This window comes from Corvus hawaiiensis, chromosome 3 (genome assembly GCF_020740725.1).
Source record: "Corvus hawaiiensis isolate bCorHaw1 chromosome 3, bCorHaw1.pri.cur, whole genome shotgun sequence".
NCBI lineage: Eukaryota > Metazoa > Chordata > Aves > Passeriformes > Corvidae > Corvus > Corvus hawaiiensis.
The window spans coordinates 1,707,796-1,725,478 of NC_063215.1; the positions used below are offsets into that span (position 1 = coordinate 1,707,796).

The 17,683-nt window shown below is 61.0% G+C and overlaps 1 protein-coding gene across 1 annotated transcript in view; it reads left to right on the plus strand.

Moving 5' to 3' along the window:
• NCOA1 (nuclear receptor coactivator 1) overlaps positions 1-17,683 on the plus strand; it is a gene marked incomplete at its 5' end in the record, with an annotated part of 75,845 nt that overhangs the window by 41,521 nt on the left and 16,641 nt on the right. Inside the window, one exon of the mRNA XM_048298370.1 lies at positions 14,372-14,541. Within this exon, the coding sequence (XP_048154327.1) occupies positions 14,372-14,541 (170 nt within the window). The remainder of the gene's footprint in view (positions 1-14,371; positions 14,542-17,683) is intronic.

Consider the following 17,683-nt stretch of genomic DNA (forward strand, 5'->3'; position numbering starts at 1 on the left):
CCCATTCCCACATTCCAACTGGGAGCTGATCCCAATCCCGATCCCATTCCCACATTCCAACAGGAGCTGATCCTGATCCCATTCCCACATTCCAGTGGGAGCTGATCCCAATCCCGATCCCATTCCCACATTCCAACGGGAGCTGATCCCAATCCCATTCCCACATTCCAACTGGGAGCTGATCCCAATCCCGATCCCATTCCCACATTCCAACTGGGAGCTGATCCCGCTCCCATCCCCACATTCCAGTGGGAGCTGATCCCAGTCCCATTCCCACATTCCAACAGGAGCTGATCCCGCTCCCGATGCCATCCCCACATTCCAGAGGGAGTTGATCCCAATCCCGATCCCATTCCCACATTTCCACATTCCAACTGGGAGCTGATCCCGATCCCATTCCCACATTCCAACGGGAGTTGATCCCGATCCCATTCCCACATTCCAACTGGGAGCTGATCCCAATCTCAATCCCATTCCCACATTTCCACGTTCCAACTGGAGCTGATCCCGATCCCGATCCCATCCCCACATTCCAGTGGGAGCTGATCCCAATCCCATTCCCACATTCCAACTGGAGCTGATCCCGATGCCATTCCCACACTCCAATGGGAGCTGATCCCATTCCCACATTCCCACATTCCAGTGGGAGCTGATCCCAGTCCCATTCCCACATTCCAACTGGGAGCTGATCCCGCTCCCATTCCCACATTCCAACAGGAGCTGATCCCAATCCCATTCCCACATTCCCACGGGAGCCGCTCCCGATCCCATTCCCACATTCCAACAGGAGCTGATCCTGATCCCATTCCCACATTCCAACTGGGAGCTGATCCCAATCCCGATCCCATTCCCACATTCCAACTGGAGCTGATCCCAATCCCATTCCCACATTCCAACGGGAGCTGATCCCAATCCCAATCCCATTCCCACATTCCAGTGGGAGCTGATCCCAATCCCATCCCCACATTCCAGTGGGAGCTGATCCCGATCCCGATCCCATTCCCACATTCCAGTGGGAGCTGATCCCAATCCCGATCCCATTCCCACATTCCAACAGGAGCTGATCCCGCTCCCGATGCCATCCCCACATTCCAGAGGGAGTTGATCCCAATCCCGATCCCATTCCCACATTTCCACATTCCAACTGGGAGCTGATCCCGATCCCATTCCCACATTCCAACGGGAGTTGATCCCGATCCCATTCCCACATTCCAACTGGGAGCTGATCCCAATCTCAATCCCATTCCCACATTTCCACGTTCCAACTGGAGCTGATCCCGATCCCGATCCCATCCCCACATTCCAGTGGGAGCTGATCCCAATCCCATTCCCACATTCCAACTGGAGCTGATCCCGATGCCATTCCCACACTCCAATGGGAGCTGATCCCATTCCCACATTCCCACATTCCAGTGGGAGCTGATCCCAATCCCATTCCCACATTCCAACAGGAGCTGATCCCGATCCCATTCCCACATTCCAACGGGAGCTGATCCCAATCCCGATCCCATTCCCACATTCCAGTGGGAGCTGATCCCAATCCCGATCCCATTCCCACATTCCAACAGGAGCTGATCCCGATCCCATTCCCACATTCCAACAGGAGCTGATCCCGATCCCATTCCCACATTCCAACAGGAGCTGATCCCAATCCCGATCCCATTCCCACATTCCAACAGGAGCTGATCCCAATCCCATTCCCACATTCCAACAGGAGCTGATCCTGATCCCATTCCCACATTCCAACAGGAGCTGATCCCAATCCCATTCCCACATTCCAGTGGGAGCTGATCCCGATCCCATTCCCACATTCCAACAGGAGCTGATCCCAATCCCATTCCCACATTCCAGTGGGAGCTGATCCCAATCCCGATCCCATTCCCACATTCCAACGGGAGCTGATCCCAATCCCATTCCCACATTCCAGTGGGAGCTGATCCCAATCCCGATCCCATTCCCACATTCCAACTGGGAGCTGATCCCAATCCCGATCCCATTCCCACATTCCAACAGGAGCTGATCCCAATCCCATTCCCACATTCCAGTGGGAGCTGATCCCAATCCCATTCCCACATTCCAACAGGAGCTGATCCCAGTCCCATTCCCACATTCCAACAGGAGCTGATCCCAATCCCGATCCCATTCCCACATTCCAACAGGAGCTGATCCTGATCCCATTCCCACATTCCAACGGGAGCTGATCCCAATCCCGATCCCATTCCCACATTCCAACAGGAGCTGATCCCAGTCCCATTCCCACATTCCAACAGGAGCTGATCCCAATCCCATTCCCACATTCCAGTGGGAGCTGATCCCAATCCCGATCCCATTCCCACATTCCAGTGGGAGCTTATCCCGATCCCATTCCCACATTCCAACAGGAGCTGATCCTGATCCCATTCCCACATTCCAACTGGGAGCTGATCCCGATCCCAATCCCATTCCCACATTCCAACAGGAGCTGATCCCGCTCCCATTCCCACATTCCAACTGGAGCTGATCCCGATCCCGATCCCATCCCCACATTCCAGTGGGAGCTGATCCCAATCCCGATCCCATTCCCACATTCCAACAGGAGCTGATCCCAATCCCATTCCCACATTCCAACTGGGAGCTGATCCCAATCCCGATGCCATCCCCACATTCCAACAGGAGCTGATCCCGATCCCATTCCCACATTCCAACGGGAGCTGATCCCAATCCCGATCCCATTCCCACATTCCAACAGGAGCTGATCCCAATCCCATTCCCACATTCCAGTGGGAGCTGATCCCGATCCCATTCCCACATTCCAACTGGGAGCTGATCCCAATCCCGATGCCATCCCCACATTCCAACAGGAGCTGATCCCGATCCCATTCCCACATTCCAACTGGGAGCTGATCCCAATCCCATTCCCACATTCCAACTGGAGCTGATCCCAATCCCATTCCCACATTCCAACGGGAGCTGATCCCGATCCCATTCCCACATTCCAGTGGGAGCTGATCCCAATCCCGATCCCATTCCCACATTCCAACGGGAGCTGATCCCGATCCCATTCCCACATTCCAACTGGGAGCTGATCCCAATCCCGATGCCATCCCCACATTCCAGTGGGAGCTGATCCCAATCCCGATCCCATTCCCACATTCCAACAGGAGCTGATCCCAATCCCGATCCCATTCCCACATTCCAACAGGAGCTGATCCCGATCCCATTCCCACATTCCAGTGGGAGCTGATCCCAATCCCGATCCCATTCCCACATTCCAACGGGAGCTGATCCCAATCCCATTCCCACATTCCAACGGGAGCTGATCCCGATCCCATTCCCACATTCCAGTGGGAGCTGATCCCGATCCCGATCCCATTCCCACATTCCAGTGGGAGCTGATCCCAATCCCATTCCCACATTCCAACTGGAGCTGATCCCGATCCCATTCCCACATTCCAGTGGGAGCTGATCCCAATCCCATTCCCACATTCCAACTGGAGCTGATCCCGATGCCATTCCCACACTCCAATGGGAGCTGATCCCATTCCCACATTCCCACATTCCAGTGGGAGCTGATCCCAATCCCATTCCCACATTCCCACGGGAGCCGCTCCCGATCCCATTCCCACATTCCAACAGGAGCTGATCCCAGTCCCATTCCCACATTCCAACAGGAGCTGATCCCAATCCCGATCCCATTCCCACATTCCAACGGGAGCTGATCCTGATCCCATTCCCACATTCCAACTGGGAGCTGATCCCAATCCCGATCCCATTCCCACATTCCAGTGGGAGCTGATCCCAATCCCATTCCCACATTCCAGTGGGAGCTGATCCCGATCCCATTCCCACATTCCAACGGGAGCTGATCCCAATCCCATTCCCACATTCCAACTGGGAGCTGATCCCAATCCCGATCCCATTCCCACATTCCAACGGGAGCTGATCCCAATCCCATTCCCACATTCCAACTGGGAGCTGATCCCAATCCCAATCCCATTCCCACATTCCAGTGGGAGCTGATCCCAATCCCATTCCCACATTCCAACTGGAGCTGATCCTGATCCCATTCCCACATTCCAACAGGAGCTGATCCCGCTCCCGATGCCATCCCCACATTCCAGAGGGAGTTGATCCCAATCCCGATCCCATTCCCACATTTCCACATTCCAACTGGGAGTTGATCCCGATCCCATTCCCACATTCCAACTGGGAGCTGATCCCAATCTCAATCCCATTCCCACATTTCCACGTTCCAACTGGAGCTGATCCCGATCCCGATCCCATCCCCACATTCCAACTGGAGCTGATCCCAATCCCATTCCCACATTCCAACTGGAGCTGATCCCGATGCCATTCCCACACTCCAATGGGAGCTGATCCCATTCCCACATTCCCACATTCCAGTGGGAGCTGATCCCAATCCCATTCCCACATTCCCACGGGAGCCGCTCCCGATCCCATTCCCACATTCCAACAGGAGCTGATCCCGATCCCATTTCCACATTCCAGTGGGAGCTGATCCCAATCCCGATCCCATTCCCACATTCCAACAGGAGCTGATCCCGATCCCATTCCCACATTCCAGTGGGAGCTGATCCCAATCCCGATCCCATTCCCACATTCCAACGGGAGCTGATCCCAATCCCATTCCCACATTCCAACGGGAGCTGATCCCGATCCCATTCCCACATTCCAGTGGGAGCTGATCCCAATCCCGATCCCATTCCCACATTCCAACGGGAGCTGATCCCGATCCCATTCCCACATTCCAGTGGGAGCTGATCCCAATCCCATTCCCACATTCCAACTGGAGCTGATCCCGATGCCATTCCCACACTCCAATGGGAGCTGATCCCATTCCCACATTCTCACATTCCAGTGGGAGCTGATCCCAATCCCATTCCCACATTCCCACGGGAGCCGCTCCCGATCCCATTCCCACATTCCAACAGGAGCTGATCCCAGTCCCATTCCCACATTCCAGTGGGAGCTGATCCCAATCCCGATCCCATTCCCACATTCCAACGGGAGCTGATCCCAATCCCATTCCCACATTCCAGTGGGAGCTGATCCCAATCCCGATCCCATTCCCACATTCCAACGGGAGCTGATCCCAATCCCATTCCCACATTCCCACATTCCAGTGGGAGCTGATCCCAATCCCATTCCCACATTCCAACTGGAGCTGATCCTGATGCCATTCCCACACTCCAATGGGAGCTGATCCCATTCCCACATTCCCACATTCCAGTGGGAGCTGATCCCAATCCCATTCCCACATTCCCACGGGAGCCGCTCCCGATCCCATTCCCACATTCCAACAGGAGCTGATCCCAGTCCCATTCCCACATTCCAGTGGGAGCTGATCCCAATCCCGATCCCATTCCCACATTCCAACGGGAGCTGATCCCAATCCCATTCCCACATTCCAGTGGGAGCTGATCCCAATCCGGATCCCATTCCCACATTCCAACAGGAGCTGATCCCAATCCCATTCCCACATTCCAACGGGAGCTGATCCCAATCCCGATCCCATTCCCACATTCCAGTGGGAGCTGATCCCAATCCCGATCCCATTCCCACATTCCAACTGGGAGCTGATCCCAATCCCATCCCCACATTCCAGTGGGAGCTGATCCCGATCCCGATCCCATTCCCACATTCCAACTGGGAGCTGATCCCAGTCCCATTCCCACATTCCAACAGGAGCTGATCCTGATCCCATTCCCACATTCCAGTGAGAGCTGATCCCAATCCCAATCCCATTCCCACATTCCAGTGGGAGCTGATCCCGATCCCATTCCCACATTCCAACAGGAGCTGATCCTGATCCCATTCCCACATTCCAACAGGAGCTGATCCCGCTCCCGATGCCATCCTCACATTCCAGAGGGAGTTGTTCCCAATTCCGATCCCATTCCCACATTTCCACATTCCAACAGGAGCTGATCCCGATCCCATTCCCACATTCCAGTGGGAGCTGATCCCAATCCCATTCCCACATTCCAACTGGAGCTGATCCCGATGCCATTCCCACACTCCAATGGGAGCTGATCCCATTCCCACATTCCCACATTCCAGTGGGAGCTGATCCCAATCCCATTCCCACATTCCCACGGGAGCCGCTCCCGATCCCATTCCCACATTCCAACAGGAGCTGATCCCGATCCCATTTCCACATTCCAATGGGAGCTGATCCCAATCCCAATCCCATTCCCACATTCCAACAGGAGCTGATCCCGATCCCATTCCCACATTCCAGTGGGAGCTGATCCCAATCCCATTCCCACATTCCAACAGGAGCTGATCCCAGTCCCATTCCCACATTCCAACAGGAGCTGATCCCAATCCCAATCCCATTCCCACATTCTAACAGGAGCTGATCCCAGTCCCATTCCCACATTCCAACTGGGAGCTGATCCCGATCCCGATCCCATTCCCACATTCCAACTGGAGCTGATCCCGATCCCATTCCCACATTCCAACAGGAGCTAATCCCAATCCCGATCCCATTCCCACATTCCAACAGGAGCTGATCCCGATCCCATTCCCACATTCCAACGGGAGCTGATCCCGATCCCATTCCCCCATTCCCACGGGAGCCGCTCCCGATCCCTGGGCCAACCATTCCAGCCGGGATCTGAGCCCGATCCCGATCCCATTCCCACATTCCAGCTGGAGCTGATCCCGATCCCATTCCTGCATTCCCTCGGGATTCCTGTCCCAATCCCTGGGCCAACCATTCCAGCTGGGATCTGAGCCCAATCCCGATCTCGTTCCCACATTCCCCCGGGATTCCCGTCCCGCTCCCATTCCCGCGTTCCCCCGGGATTCCCGTCCCGCTCCCATTCCCGGCTCTCCCGGGCTCTCCTCCCGGCTCCGGGGGCTCGGGGGGCTCCGGGGGAAGCTCCGGGGGAAGCTCCAGGGAAGCTCCGGGGAAGCTCCGGGGGCTCGGGGGAAGCTCCGGGGAAAGCTCCGGGGGCTCCGGGGAAGCTCCGGGGGAAGCTCCGGGGAAGCTCCAGGGACTCGGGGGGCTCCGGGGAAAGCTCCGGGGAAGCTCCGGGGAAGCTCCGGGGGAAGCTCCGGGGAAGCTCCGGGGGAAGCTCCGGGGGAAGCTCCGGGGAAGCTCCGGGGGAAGCTCCGGGGGAAGCTCCGGGGGCTCCGGGGAAGCTCCGGGAGCGGGATCCACCCGAGGGGCTCCGGGGGGATCACAGGGAATGCTCCGGGAGCGGGATCCACCCGAGGGGCTCCAGGGGGATCACAGGGAATGCTCCTGGAGCGGGATCCACCCGAGGGGCTCCGGGCGGGATCACAGGGAATGCTCCGGGAGCGGGATCCACCCGAGGGGCTCCGGGCGGGATCACAGGGAATGCTCCTGGAGCGGGATCCACCCGAGGGGCTCCGGGGGGATCACAGGGAATGCTCCTGGAGCGGGATCCACCCGAGGGGCTCCGGGGGGATCACAGGGAATGCTCCGGGAGCGGGATCCACCCGAGGGGCTCCAGGGGGATCACAGGGAATGCTCCTGGAGCGGGATCCACCCGAGGGGCTCCGGGCGGGATCACAGGGAATGCTCCGGGAGCGGGATCCACCCGAGGGGCTCCGGGCGGGATCACAGGGAATGCTCCGGGAGCGGGATCCACCCGAGGGGCTCCGGGGGGATCACAGGGAATGCTCCGGGAGCGGGATCCACCCGAGGGGCTCCGGGGGGATCACAGGGAATGCTCCTGGAGCGGGATCCACCCGAGGGGCTCCGGGGGGATCACAGGGAATGCTCCGGGAGCGGGATCCACCCGAGGGGCTCCAGGGGGATCACAGGGAATGCTCCGGGAGCGGGATCCACCCGAGGGGCTCCGGGCGGGATCACAGGGAATGCTCCTGGAGCGGGATCCACCCGAGGGGCTCCGGGCGGGATCACAGGGAATGCTCCGGGAGCGGGATCCACCCGAGGGGCTCTGGGGGGATCACAGGGAATGCTCCGGGAGCGGGATCCACCCGAGGGGCTCCGGGGGGATCACAGGGAATGCTCCTGGAGCGGGATCCACCCGAGGGGCTCCGGGGGGATCACAGGGAATGCTCCGGGAGCGGGATCCACCCGAGGGGCTCCGGGGGGATCACAGGGAATGCTCCTGGAGCGGGATCCACCCGAGGGGCTCCGGGGGGATCACAGGGAATGCTCCGGGAGCGGGATCCACCCGAGGGGCTCCAGGGGGATCACAGGGAATGCTCCGGGAGCGGGATCCACCCGAGGGGCTCCGGGCGGGATCACAGGGAATGCTCCGGGAGCGGGATCCACCCGAGGGGCTCCGGGCGGGATCACAGGGAATGCTCCGGGAGCGGGATCCACCCGAGGGGCTCTGGGGGGATCACAGGGAATGCTCCGGGAGCGGGATCCACCCGAGGGGCTCCGGGGGGATCACAGGGAATGCTCCAGGAGCGGGATCCACCCGAGGGGCTCCGGGCGGGATCACAGGGAATGCTCCGGGAGCGGGATCCACCCGAGGGGCTGGGGGGGGGATCACAGGGAATGCTCCGGGAGCGGGATCCACCCGAGGGGCTCCAGCGGGATCACAGGGAATGCTCCGGGAGCGGGATCCACCCGAGGGGCTCCGGGCGGGATCACAGGGAATGCTCCGGGAGCGGGATCCACCCGAGGGGCTCCAGCGGGATCACAGGGAATGCTCCGGGAGCGGGATCCACCCGAGGGGCTCCGGGGGGATCACAGGGAATGCTCCGGGAGCGGGATCCACCCGAGGGGCTCCAGCGGGATCACAGGGAATGCTCCGGGAGCGGGATCCACCCGAGGGGCTCCGGGGGGATCACAGGGAATGCTCCGGGAGCGGGATCCACCCGAGGGGCTCCGGGGGGATCACAGGGAATGCTCCGGGAGCGGGATCCACCCGAGGGGCTCCGGGCGGGATCACAGGGAATGCTCCGGGAGCGGGATCCACTCGAGGGGCTTCGGGCGGGATCACAGGGAATGCTCCGGGAGCGGGATCCACCCGAGGGGCTCCGGGCGGGATCACAGGGAATGCTCCGGGAGCGGGATCCACCCGAGGGGCTCCGGGCGGGATCACAGGGAATGCTCCGGGAGCGGGATCCACCCGAGGGGCTCCGGGGGGATCACAGGGAATGCTCCGGGAGCGGGATCCACCCGAGGGGCTCCGGGCGGGATCACAGGGAATGCTCCGGGAGCGGGATCCACCCGAGGGGCTCCGGGGGGATCACAGGGAATGCTCCGGGAGCGGGATCCACCCGAGGGGCTCCGGGCGGGATCACAGGGAATGCTCCGGGAGCGGGATCCACCCGAGGGGCTCCAGGGGGATCACAGGGAATGCTCCGGGAGCGGGATCCACCCGAGGGGCTCCGGGCGGGATCACAGGGAATGCTCCGGGAGCGGGATCCACCCGAGGGGCTCCGGGCGGGATCACAGGGAATGCTCCGGGAGCGGGATCCACCCGAGGGGCTCCGGGCGGGATCACAGGGAATGCTCCTGGAGCGGGATCCACCCGAGGGGCTCCGGGGGGATCACAGGGAATGCTCCTGGAGCGGGATCCACCCGAGGGGCTCCGGGGGGATCACAGGGAATGCTCCGGGAGCGGGATCCACCCGAGGGGCTCCGGGCGGATCACAGGGAATGCTCCTGGAGCGGGATCCACCCGAGGGGCTCCGGGGGGATCACAGGGAATGCTCCGGGAGCGGGATCCACCCGAGGGGCTCCGGGCGGGATCACAGGGAATGCTCCGGGAGCGGGATCCACCCGAGGGGCTCCGGGCGGGATCACAGGGAATGCTCCTGGAGCGGGATCCACCCGAGGGGCTCCGGGCGGGATCACAGGGAATGCTCCGGGAGCGGGATCCACCCGAGGGGCTCCGGGCGGGATCACAGGGAATGCTCCGGGAGCGGGATCCACCCGAGGGGCTCCGGGCGGGATCACAGGGAATGCTCCTGGAGCGGGATCCACCCGAGGGGCTCCGGGGGGATCACAGGGAATGCTCCTGGAGCGGGATCCACCCGAGGGGCTCCGGGGGGATCACAGGGAATGCTCCGGGAGCGGGATCCACCCGAGGGGCTCCAGGGGGATCACAGGGAATGCTCCTGGAGCGGGATCCACCCGAGGGGCTCCGGGCGGGATCACAGGGAATGCTCCGGGAGCGGGATCCACCCGAGGGGCTCCGGGCGGGATCACAGGGAATGCTCCGGGAGCGGGATCCACCCGAGGGGCTCCGGGGGGATCACAGGGAATGCTCCGGGAGCGGGATCCACCCGAGGGGCTCCGGGGGGATCACAGGGAATGCTCCTGGAGCGGGATCCACCCGAGGGGCTCCGGGGGGATCACAGGGAATGCTCCGGGAGCGGGATCCACCCGAGGGGCTCCAGGGGGATCACAGGGAATGCTCCGGGAGCGGGATCCACCCGAGGGGCTCCGGGCGGGATCACAGGGAATGCTCCTGGAGCGGGATCCACCCGAGGGGCTCCGGGCGGGATCACAGGGAATGCTCCGGGAGCGGGATCCACCCGAGGGGCTCTGGGGGGATCACAGGGAATGCTCCGGGAGCGGGATCCACCCGAGGGGCTCCGGGGGGATCACAGGGAATGCTCCTGGAGCGGGATCCACCCGAGGGGCTCCGGGGGGATCACAGGGAATGCTCCGGGAGCGGGATCCACCCGAGGGGCTCCAGGGGGATCACAGGGAATGCTCCTGGAGCGGGATCCACCCGAGGGGCTCCGGGCGGGATCACAGGGAATGCTCCGGGAGCGGGATCCACCCGAGGGGCTCCGGGCGGGATCACAGGGAATGCTCCGGGAGCGGGATCCACCCGAGGGGCTCCGGGGGGATCACAGGGAATGCTCCGGGAGCGGGATCCACCCGAGGGGCTCCGGGGGGATCACAGGGAATGCTCCTGGAGCGGGATCCACCCGAGGGGCTCCGGGGGGATCACAGGGAATGCTCCGGGAGCGGGATCCACCCGAGGGGCTCCAGGGGGATCACAGGGAATGCTCCGGGAGCGGGATCCACCCGAGGGGCTCCGGGCGGGATCACAGGGAATGCTCCGGGAGCGGGATCCACCCGAGGGGCTCCGGGCGGGATCACAGGGAATGCTCCGGGAGCGGGATCCACCCGAGGGGCTGGGGGGGGATCACAGGGAATGCTCCGGGAGCGGGATCCACCCGAGGGGCTCCAGCGGGATCACAGGGAATGCTCCGGGAGCGGGATCCACCCGAGGGGCTCCGGGCGGGATCACAGGGAATGCTCCGGGAGCGGGATCCACCCGAGGGGCTCCAGCGGGATCACAGGGAATGCTCCGGGAGCGGGATCCACCCGAGGGGCTCCGGGCGGGATCACAGGGAATGCTCCGGGAGCGGGATCCACCCGAGGGGCTCCAGCGGGATCACAGGGAATGCTCCGGGAGCGGGATCCACCCGAGGGGCTCCGGGGGGATCACAGGGAATGCTCCGGGAGCGGGATCCACCCGAGGGGCTCCAGCGGGATCACAGGGAATGCTCCGGGAGCGGGATCCACCCGAGGGGCTCCGGGGGGATCACAGGGAATGCTCCGGGAGCGGGATCCACCCGAGGGGCTCCAGGGGGATCACAGGGAATGCTCCGGGAGCGGGATCCACCCGAGGGGCTCCGGGCGGGATCACAGGGAATGCTCCGGGAGCGGGATCCACTCGAGGGGCTTCGGGCGGGATCACAGGGAATGCTCCGGGAGCGGGATCCACCCGAGGGGCTCCGGGGGGATCACAGGGAATGCTCCGGGAGCGGGATCCACCCGAGGGGCTCCGGGGGGATCACAGGGAATGCTCCGGGAGCGGGATCCACCCGAGGGGCTCCGGGCGGGATCACAGGGAATGCTCCGGGAGCGGGATCCACTCGAGGGGCTTCGGGCGGGATCACAGGGAATGCTCCGGGAGCGGGATCCACCCGAGGGGCTCCGGGCGGGATCACAGGGAATGCTCCGGGAGCGGGATCCACCCGAGGGGCTCCGGGCGGGATCACAGGGAATGCTCCGGGAGCGGGATCCACCCGAGGGGCTCCGGGGGGATCACAGGGAATGCTCCGGGAGCGGGATCCACCCGAGGGGCTCCGGGCGGGATCACAGGGAATGCTCCGGGAGCGGGATCCACCCGAGGGGCTCCGGGGGGATCACAGGGAATGCTCCGGGAGCGGGATCCACCCGAGGGGCTCCGGGCGGGATCACAGGGAATGCTCCGGGAGCGGGATCCACCCGAGGGGCTCCGGGGGGATCACAGGGAATGCTCCGGGAGCGGGATCCACCCGAGGGGCTCCGGGCGGGATCACAGGGAATGCTCCGGGAGCGGGATCCACCCGAGGGGCTCCAGGGGGATCACAGGGAATGCTCCGGGAGCGGGATCCACCCGAGGGGCTCCGGGCGGGATCACAGGGAATGCTCCGGGAGCGGGATCCACCCGAGGGGCTCCGGGCGGGATCACAGGGAATGCTCCGGGAGCGGGATCCACCCGAGGGGCTCCGGGCGGGATCACAGGGAATGCTCCTGGAGCGGGATCCACCCGAGGGGCTCCGGGGGGATCACAGGGAATGCTCCTGGAGCGGGATCCACCCGAGGGGCTCCGGGGGGATCACAGGGAATGCTCCGGGAGCGGGATCCACCCGAGGGGCTCCGGGCGGGATCACAGGGAATGCTCCGGGAGCGGGATCCACCCGAGGGGCTCCGGGCGGGATCACAGGGAATGCTCCGGGAGCGGGATCCACCCGAGGGGCTCCGGGCGGGATCGCCCCGGGAGCCCCGCGCCGTTTTCCCGCCGTTCCTCGCCGTTCCGGCCCGCTGGGAAAAGCTTCTGCTGGGTTTTGTTTTCCCTCCTTCTTTTTCCCCTCTCCGGGCGCTCCGAGCCCCCGCGGGGCTCTTCCCGCTCTTCCCGCTGTTCCCTCGGCCGGAATTCCTGGTGTTTTGAGGGGGTTTTCCCGGCTTTTCCCGGTTTTTGTTGGCTCCATCTCCCGAACCGACGCGATCCCGTTTTTCCGCTGAATCCCGTCCCGTCCTCTGCGCGTTCCCAAGGAATTCCTCGCCGCTCTCAGGTTCCCTTTTCCCCTCCGGCGGTTCCCGCTGGGAATTCCCGGGATTTTCACGTCGCTTCCTAAAATTCCAGTGGGATCTGCTCCCTGTTCCCAAGCCATTCCAGCTGGGAATTCCTGCATTTCCGGGTGGGAATTCCCAGCGTTTCCACCCCAAACCCTTCCTCCCACACCCGATCCGGCATCGCCGCTCCCGATCTTTTTGGGGTTTTTTTCCGCCATTCCCAGGTTTCTGGGTGGGAATTCCTGCGTTTCTGGATGGGAATTCCCGGATTTCCGGGTGGGAATTCCCAGAGTTCCCATCCCAAACCTTTCCCAGGATCCTCTGTCTCTTCCCAAGCCATTCCAGCTGGGAATTCCTGCATTTCCAGGTGGGAATTCCCAGAGTTTCCATCCCAAACCCTTCCTCCCACACCCGATCCGGCATCGCCGCTCCCGATCTTTTTGGGTTTTTTTTTTCCGCCATTCCTGCATTTCTGGGTGGGAATTCCAGAGTTTCCACCCCAAACCCTTCTCAGGATCCTCTCCCTCTTCCCAAGCCATTCCAGCTGGGAATTCCTGCATTTCTGGGTTGGAATTCCCAGAGTTTCCATCCCAAACCCTTCCTCCCACACCCGATCCGGCATTGCCGCTCCCGATCTTTTTGGGTTTTTTTTTTCCGCCATTCCCAGGTTTCAGGGTGGAATTCCCAGAGTTTCCATCCCAAACCGTTCCCGGGATCTCTCCCTCTTCCCAAGCTATTCCAGCTGGGAATTCCCGGGATTTTTGCGCCACTTCCCGGAATTCCCGTCGGATCCTCTCCTTCCCGAGCCATTCCAGCTCCATTCCTGGGATTTTTGCGCCGCTTCCCAGAATTCCAGCGGGAATTCCAGCGGGAGTTTCCATCCCAAACCCTTCTCAGGATCCTCTCTCTCTTCCCAAGCCATTCCAGCTGGGAATTCCTGCATTTCCGGGTGGGAATTCCCAGAGTTTCCACCCCAAACCCTTCCTCCCACACCCGATCCGGCATCGCCGCTCCCGATCTTTTTGGGGTTTTTTTTCTGCCATTCCCAGGTTTCTGGGTGGGAATTCCTGCGTTTCTGGGTGGGAATTCCCTGAGTTCCCATCCCAAACCATTCCCAGGATCCTCTCCCTCTTCCCAAGCCATTCCAGCTGGGAATTCCTGCATTTCCGGGTGGGAATTCCCAGAGTTTCCACCCCAAACCCTTCCTCCCACACCCGATCCGCCATCACCGCTCCCGATCTTTATGGGATTTTTTTTCCCCCCTTCCCGCCGCGCTCTTCCCGAGGGTTTTTCCGGGCGGGAATTCCCAGCTTTTCCCGTTGCCCGCAGGCCGTGCCTGGGCTCGCAGCTGGACGAGCTGCTGTGCCCGCCCCACGACGGCCGAGGGCCGGCAGGACGAGAAGGCGCTGCTGGAGCAGCTGGTCAGCTTCCTGAGCCGGCAGGACGAGAGCGAGCTGGCCGAGCTGGACCGAGCGCTCGGCATCGACAAACTCGTCCAGGTGCCCGCAGGGAGCGGGAACGGGAACGGGAATGGGAATGGGGATGGGGATGGGAATGGGATGGGGATGGGGATGGGGATGGGGATGGGAATGGGGATGGGGATGGGAATGGGGATGGGGACGGGGATGGGAATGGGGATGGGAATGGGGATGGGGATGGGGGAATGGGGATGGGGATGGGAATGGGGATGGGGATGGGGGAATGGGGATGGGGATGGGAATGGGGATGGGGGAATGGGGATGGGAGTGGGAATGGGGGAATGGGGATGGGGATGGGGATGGGGATGGAATTGGGGATGGGATGGGGATGGGGATGGGGATGGGAATGGGAATGGGAACGGGAACGGGAACGGGGATGGGGATGGGGATGGGGATGGGAGCTGGGAATGGGAGTGGGAAAGGGATGGGAATGGGAATGGATGGGAATGGGAATGGAATGGGGGATGGGAATGGGGATGGGAATGGGATGAGAATGGGAATGGGGACAGGAATAGGAATGGGAATGGGGATGGGAGTGGGGATGGGGATGGGAGTGGGGATGGGATGGGGATGGGATGGGGATGGGGATGGGGGAATGGGAATGGGAATGGGAATGGGGATGGGGATGGGGATGGGGATGGGGAATGGGGAAAGGGATGGGAATGGGAAATGGGAATGGGGATGGGGATGGGATGGGGATGGGGATGGGAATGGGGATGGGAATGGGGATGGGATGGAATGGGAAATGGGAATGGGAATGGGAATGGGGGTGGGAATGGGGATGGAATGGGATGAGAATGGGAATGGGGACAGGAATAGGAATGGGAATGGGGATGGGAGTGGGGATGGGGATGGGAGTGGGAAAGGGATGGGGATGGGGGAATGGGGATGGGATGGGAATGGGGATGGGGGAATGGGGATGGGGATGGGGATGGGAGTGGGAAAGGGATGGGAATGGGAATGGGATGGGAATGGGAATGGGAATGGGGGTGGGAATGGGGATGGGAATGGGGATGGGAGTGGATAAGAATGGGAATGGGGACAGGAATGGGAATGGGAATGGGGATGGGAGTGGGAAAGGGATGGGAGTGGGAATTGGAATGGGGATGGGAATGGAGATGGGAATGGGGATGGGAATGGGGGAATGGGGTCTGGGAATGGGGAAATGCGGGACTGGGGGTCTGGGGATGGGGGATGGGGGGAAGGGGGGAATGGGGGAATGGGAATGGGGTCTGGGAATGGGGGAATGCAGGAATGGGGTCTGGGAATGGGATCTGGGAATGGGTCTGGCAATGATCCAGGCATGGGGGAATGAGGGAATGGGATCTGGGAATGGGGGAATGAGATGTGGGAATGGGGTCTGGGGATGAGGGAATGCGGGAATGGGGGAATGGGGATGGGGATGGGGATGGGGTCTGGGAATGGGGGAATGGGGGGAATGCAGGAATAGGAATGGGGTCTGGGGATGGGGGAATGGGGGAATAGGAATGGGGGAATGGGGGAATGGGGGAATGCAGGAATAGGAATGGGGTCTGGGGATGAGGGAATGGGGGGAATAGGAATGGGGGGAATGGGGACCGGGAATGGGGTCTGGGAATGGGGGAATGGGGTCTGGGAATGGGATGTGGGAATGGGGTCTGGCAATGATCCAGGAATGGAGTCTGGGAATGAGGGAATGCGGGAATGGGGTCCAGGAATGGGGTCCGGAAATGGGGTCCGGGAATGGGGTCCGGGGAATGGATCCTTGGAAGGGGATCCAGGAAGGGCCGGAATGGGGGAATGCGGGAATGGGGTCTGGGAATGGGATGTGGGAATGGGGTCTGGGAATGGGGTCCGGGAATGGGGTCTGGGAATGAGGGAATGCGGGAATGGGGTCCAGGAATGGGGTCCGGAAATGGGGTCCGGGAATGGGGGAATACGATCTGGGAATGGGATCTGGGGATGGGGGGATGCGGGAATGGGATCTGGGGATGGGGGAATGGGATCCGGGAATGGGGTCTGGGGATGGGGTCTGGGAATGGGATCTGGGAATGGGGGAATGGGGGAGGGATAAGGGGGGGAAAAAGGGGGGAAAATGGGAGGGGGATTGGGGAAGTGAGGGGGGAAATAATGGGAAGAAAATGGAGAAAAAATGGGAGAAAAGGGGGAAAAATGGGGAAATAATGGGAAGAAAACGGGGGAAAAAATTGGGAAAATAAGGGGGCAACGAAGGGGAAAATGGGGGGAAAAGGGGAGAAATGGGAAAAAAGAGGGGGAAAAATAGGGAAAAATGGGGGAAATCGGGAAAAGGGGGGAAAAGGGGGAAGGAAAGGAGGAAAAGGGGGAAAATGGGGGGAAAAGGGAAGGAAAGGGGAAAATAACGGGAAAATAAGGAGGGAAAATCAGGGATCCAAAGGGATTTTGGGATTGAGCTCCAAAGGGATTTTGGGATCCAAAGGGATCTTGGGATAAGAGTCCAAAGAGATTTTAGGATCAGACTCCAAAGGGATTTTGGGATCGGGCTCTGAAGGGATTTTGGGATCAGGCTCCAAAGGGATTTTGGGATCCAAAGGGATTTTGAGATAAGGGTCCGAAGAGATTTTAGGATCAGACTCCAAAGGGATTTTGGGATCGGGCTCCAAAGGGATTTTGGGATCCAAAGGGATTTTGAGATAAGGGTCCAAAGAGATTTTAGGATCAGATTCCAAAGGGATTTTGGGATTGGGCTCCAAAGGGATTTTTGGGCTCCAAAGAGATTTGGGAATTGGGCTCCGAATGGATTTTGGAACCCAAAGGGATTTTGGGATCCAAAGAGATTTTGGATCGGACTCTGAAGGGATTTTGGGATCAGGCTCCAAAGGGATTTTGGGCCTCAGAGGGATTTTGGGATCCAAAGAGATTCTGGGATCCAAAGAGGTTTTGGGTTCAGGCTCTGAAGGGATTTTGGGATGGGATTTCAAAGAGGTTTTGGGATCAAACTCCAAAGGGATTTTGGGATCCAAAGGGATTTTGGGATCAGGCTTTGAATGGATTTTGGGATCAGGCTCCAAAGGGACTTTGGGATCCAAAGAGATTCTGGGATCCAAAGAGATTTGGGATCAGGCTCTGAAGGGATTTTGGGCTCCAAAGAGATTTTGGGAATTGGGCTCCGAATGGATTTTGGAACCCAAAGGGATTTTGGGAT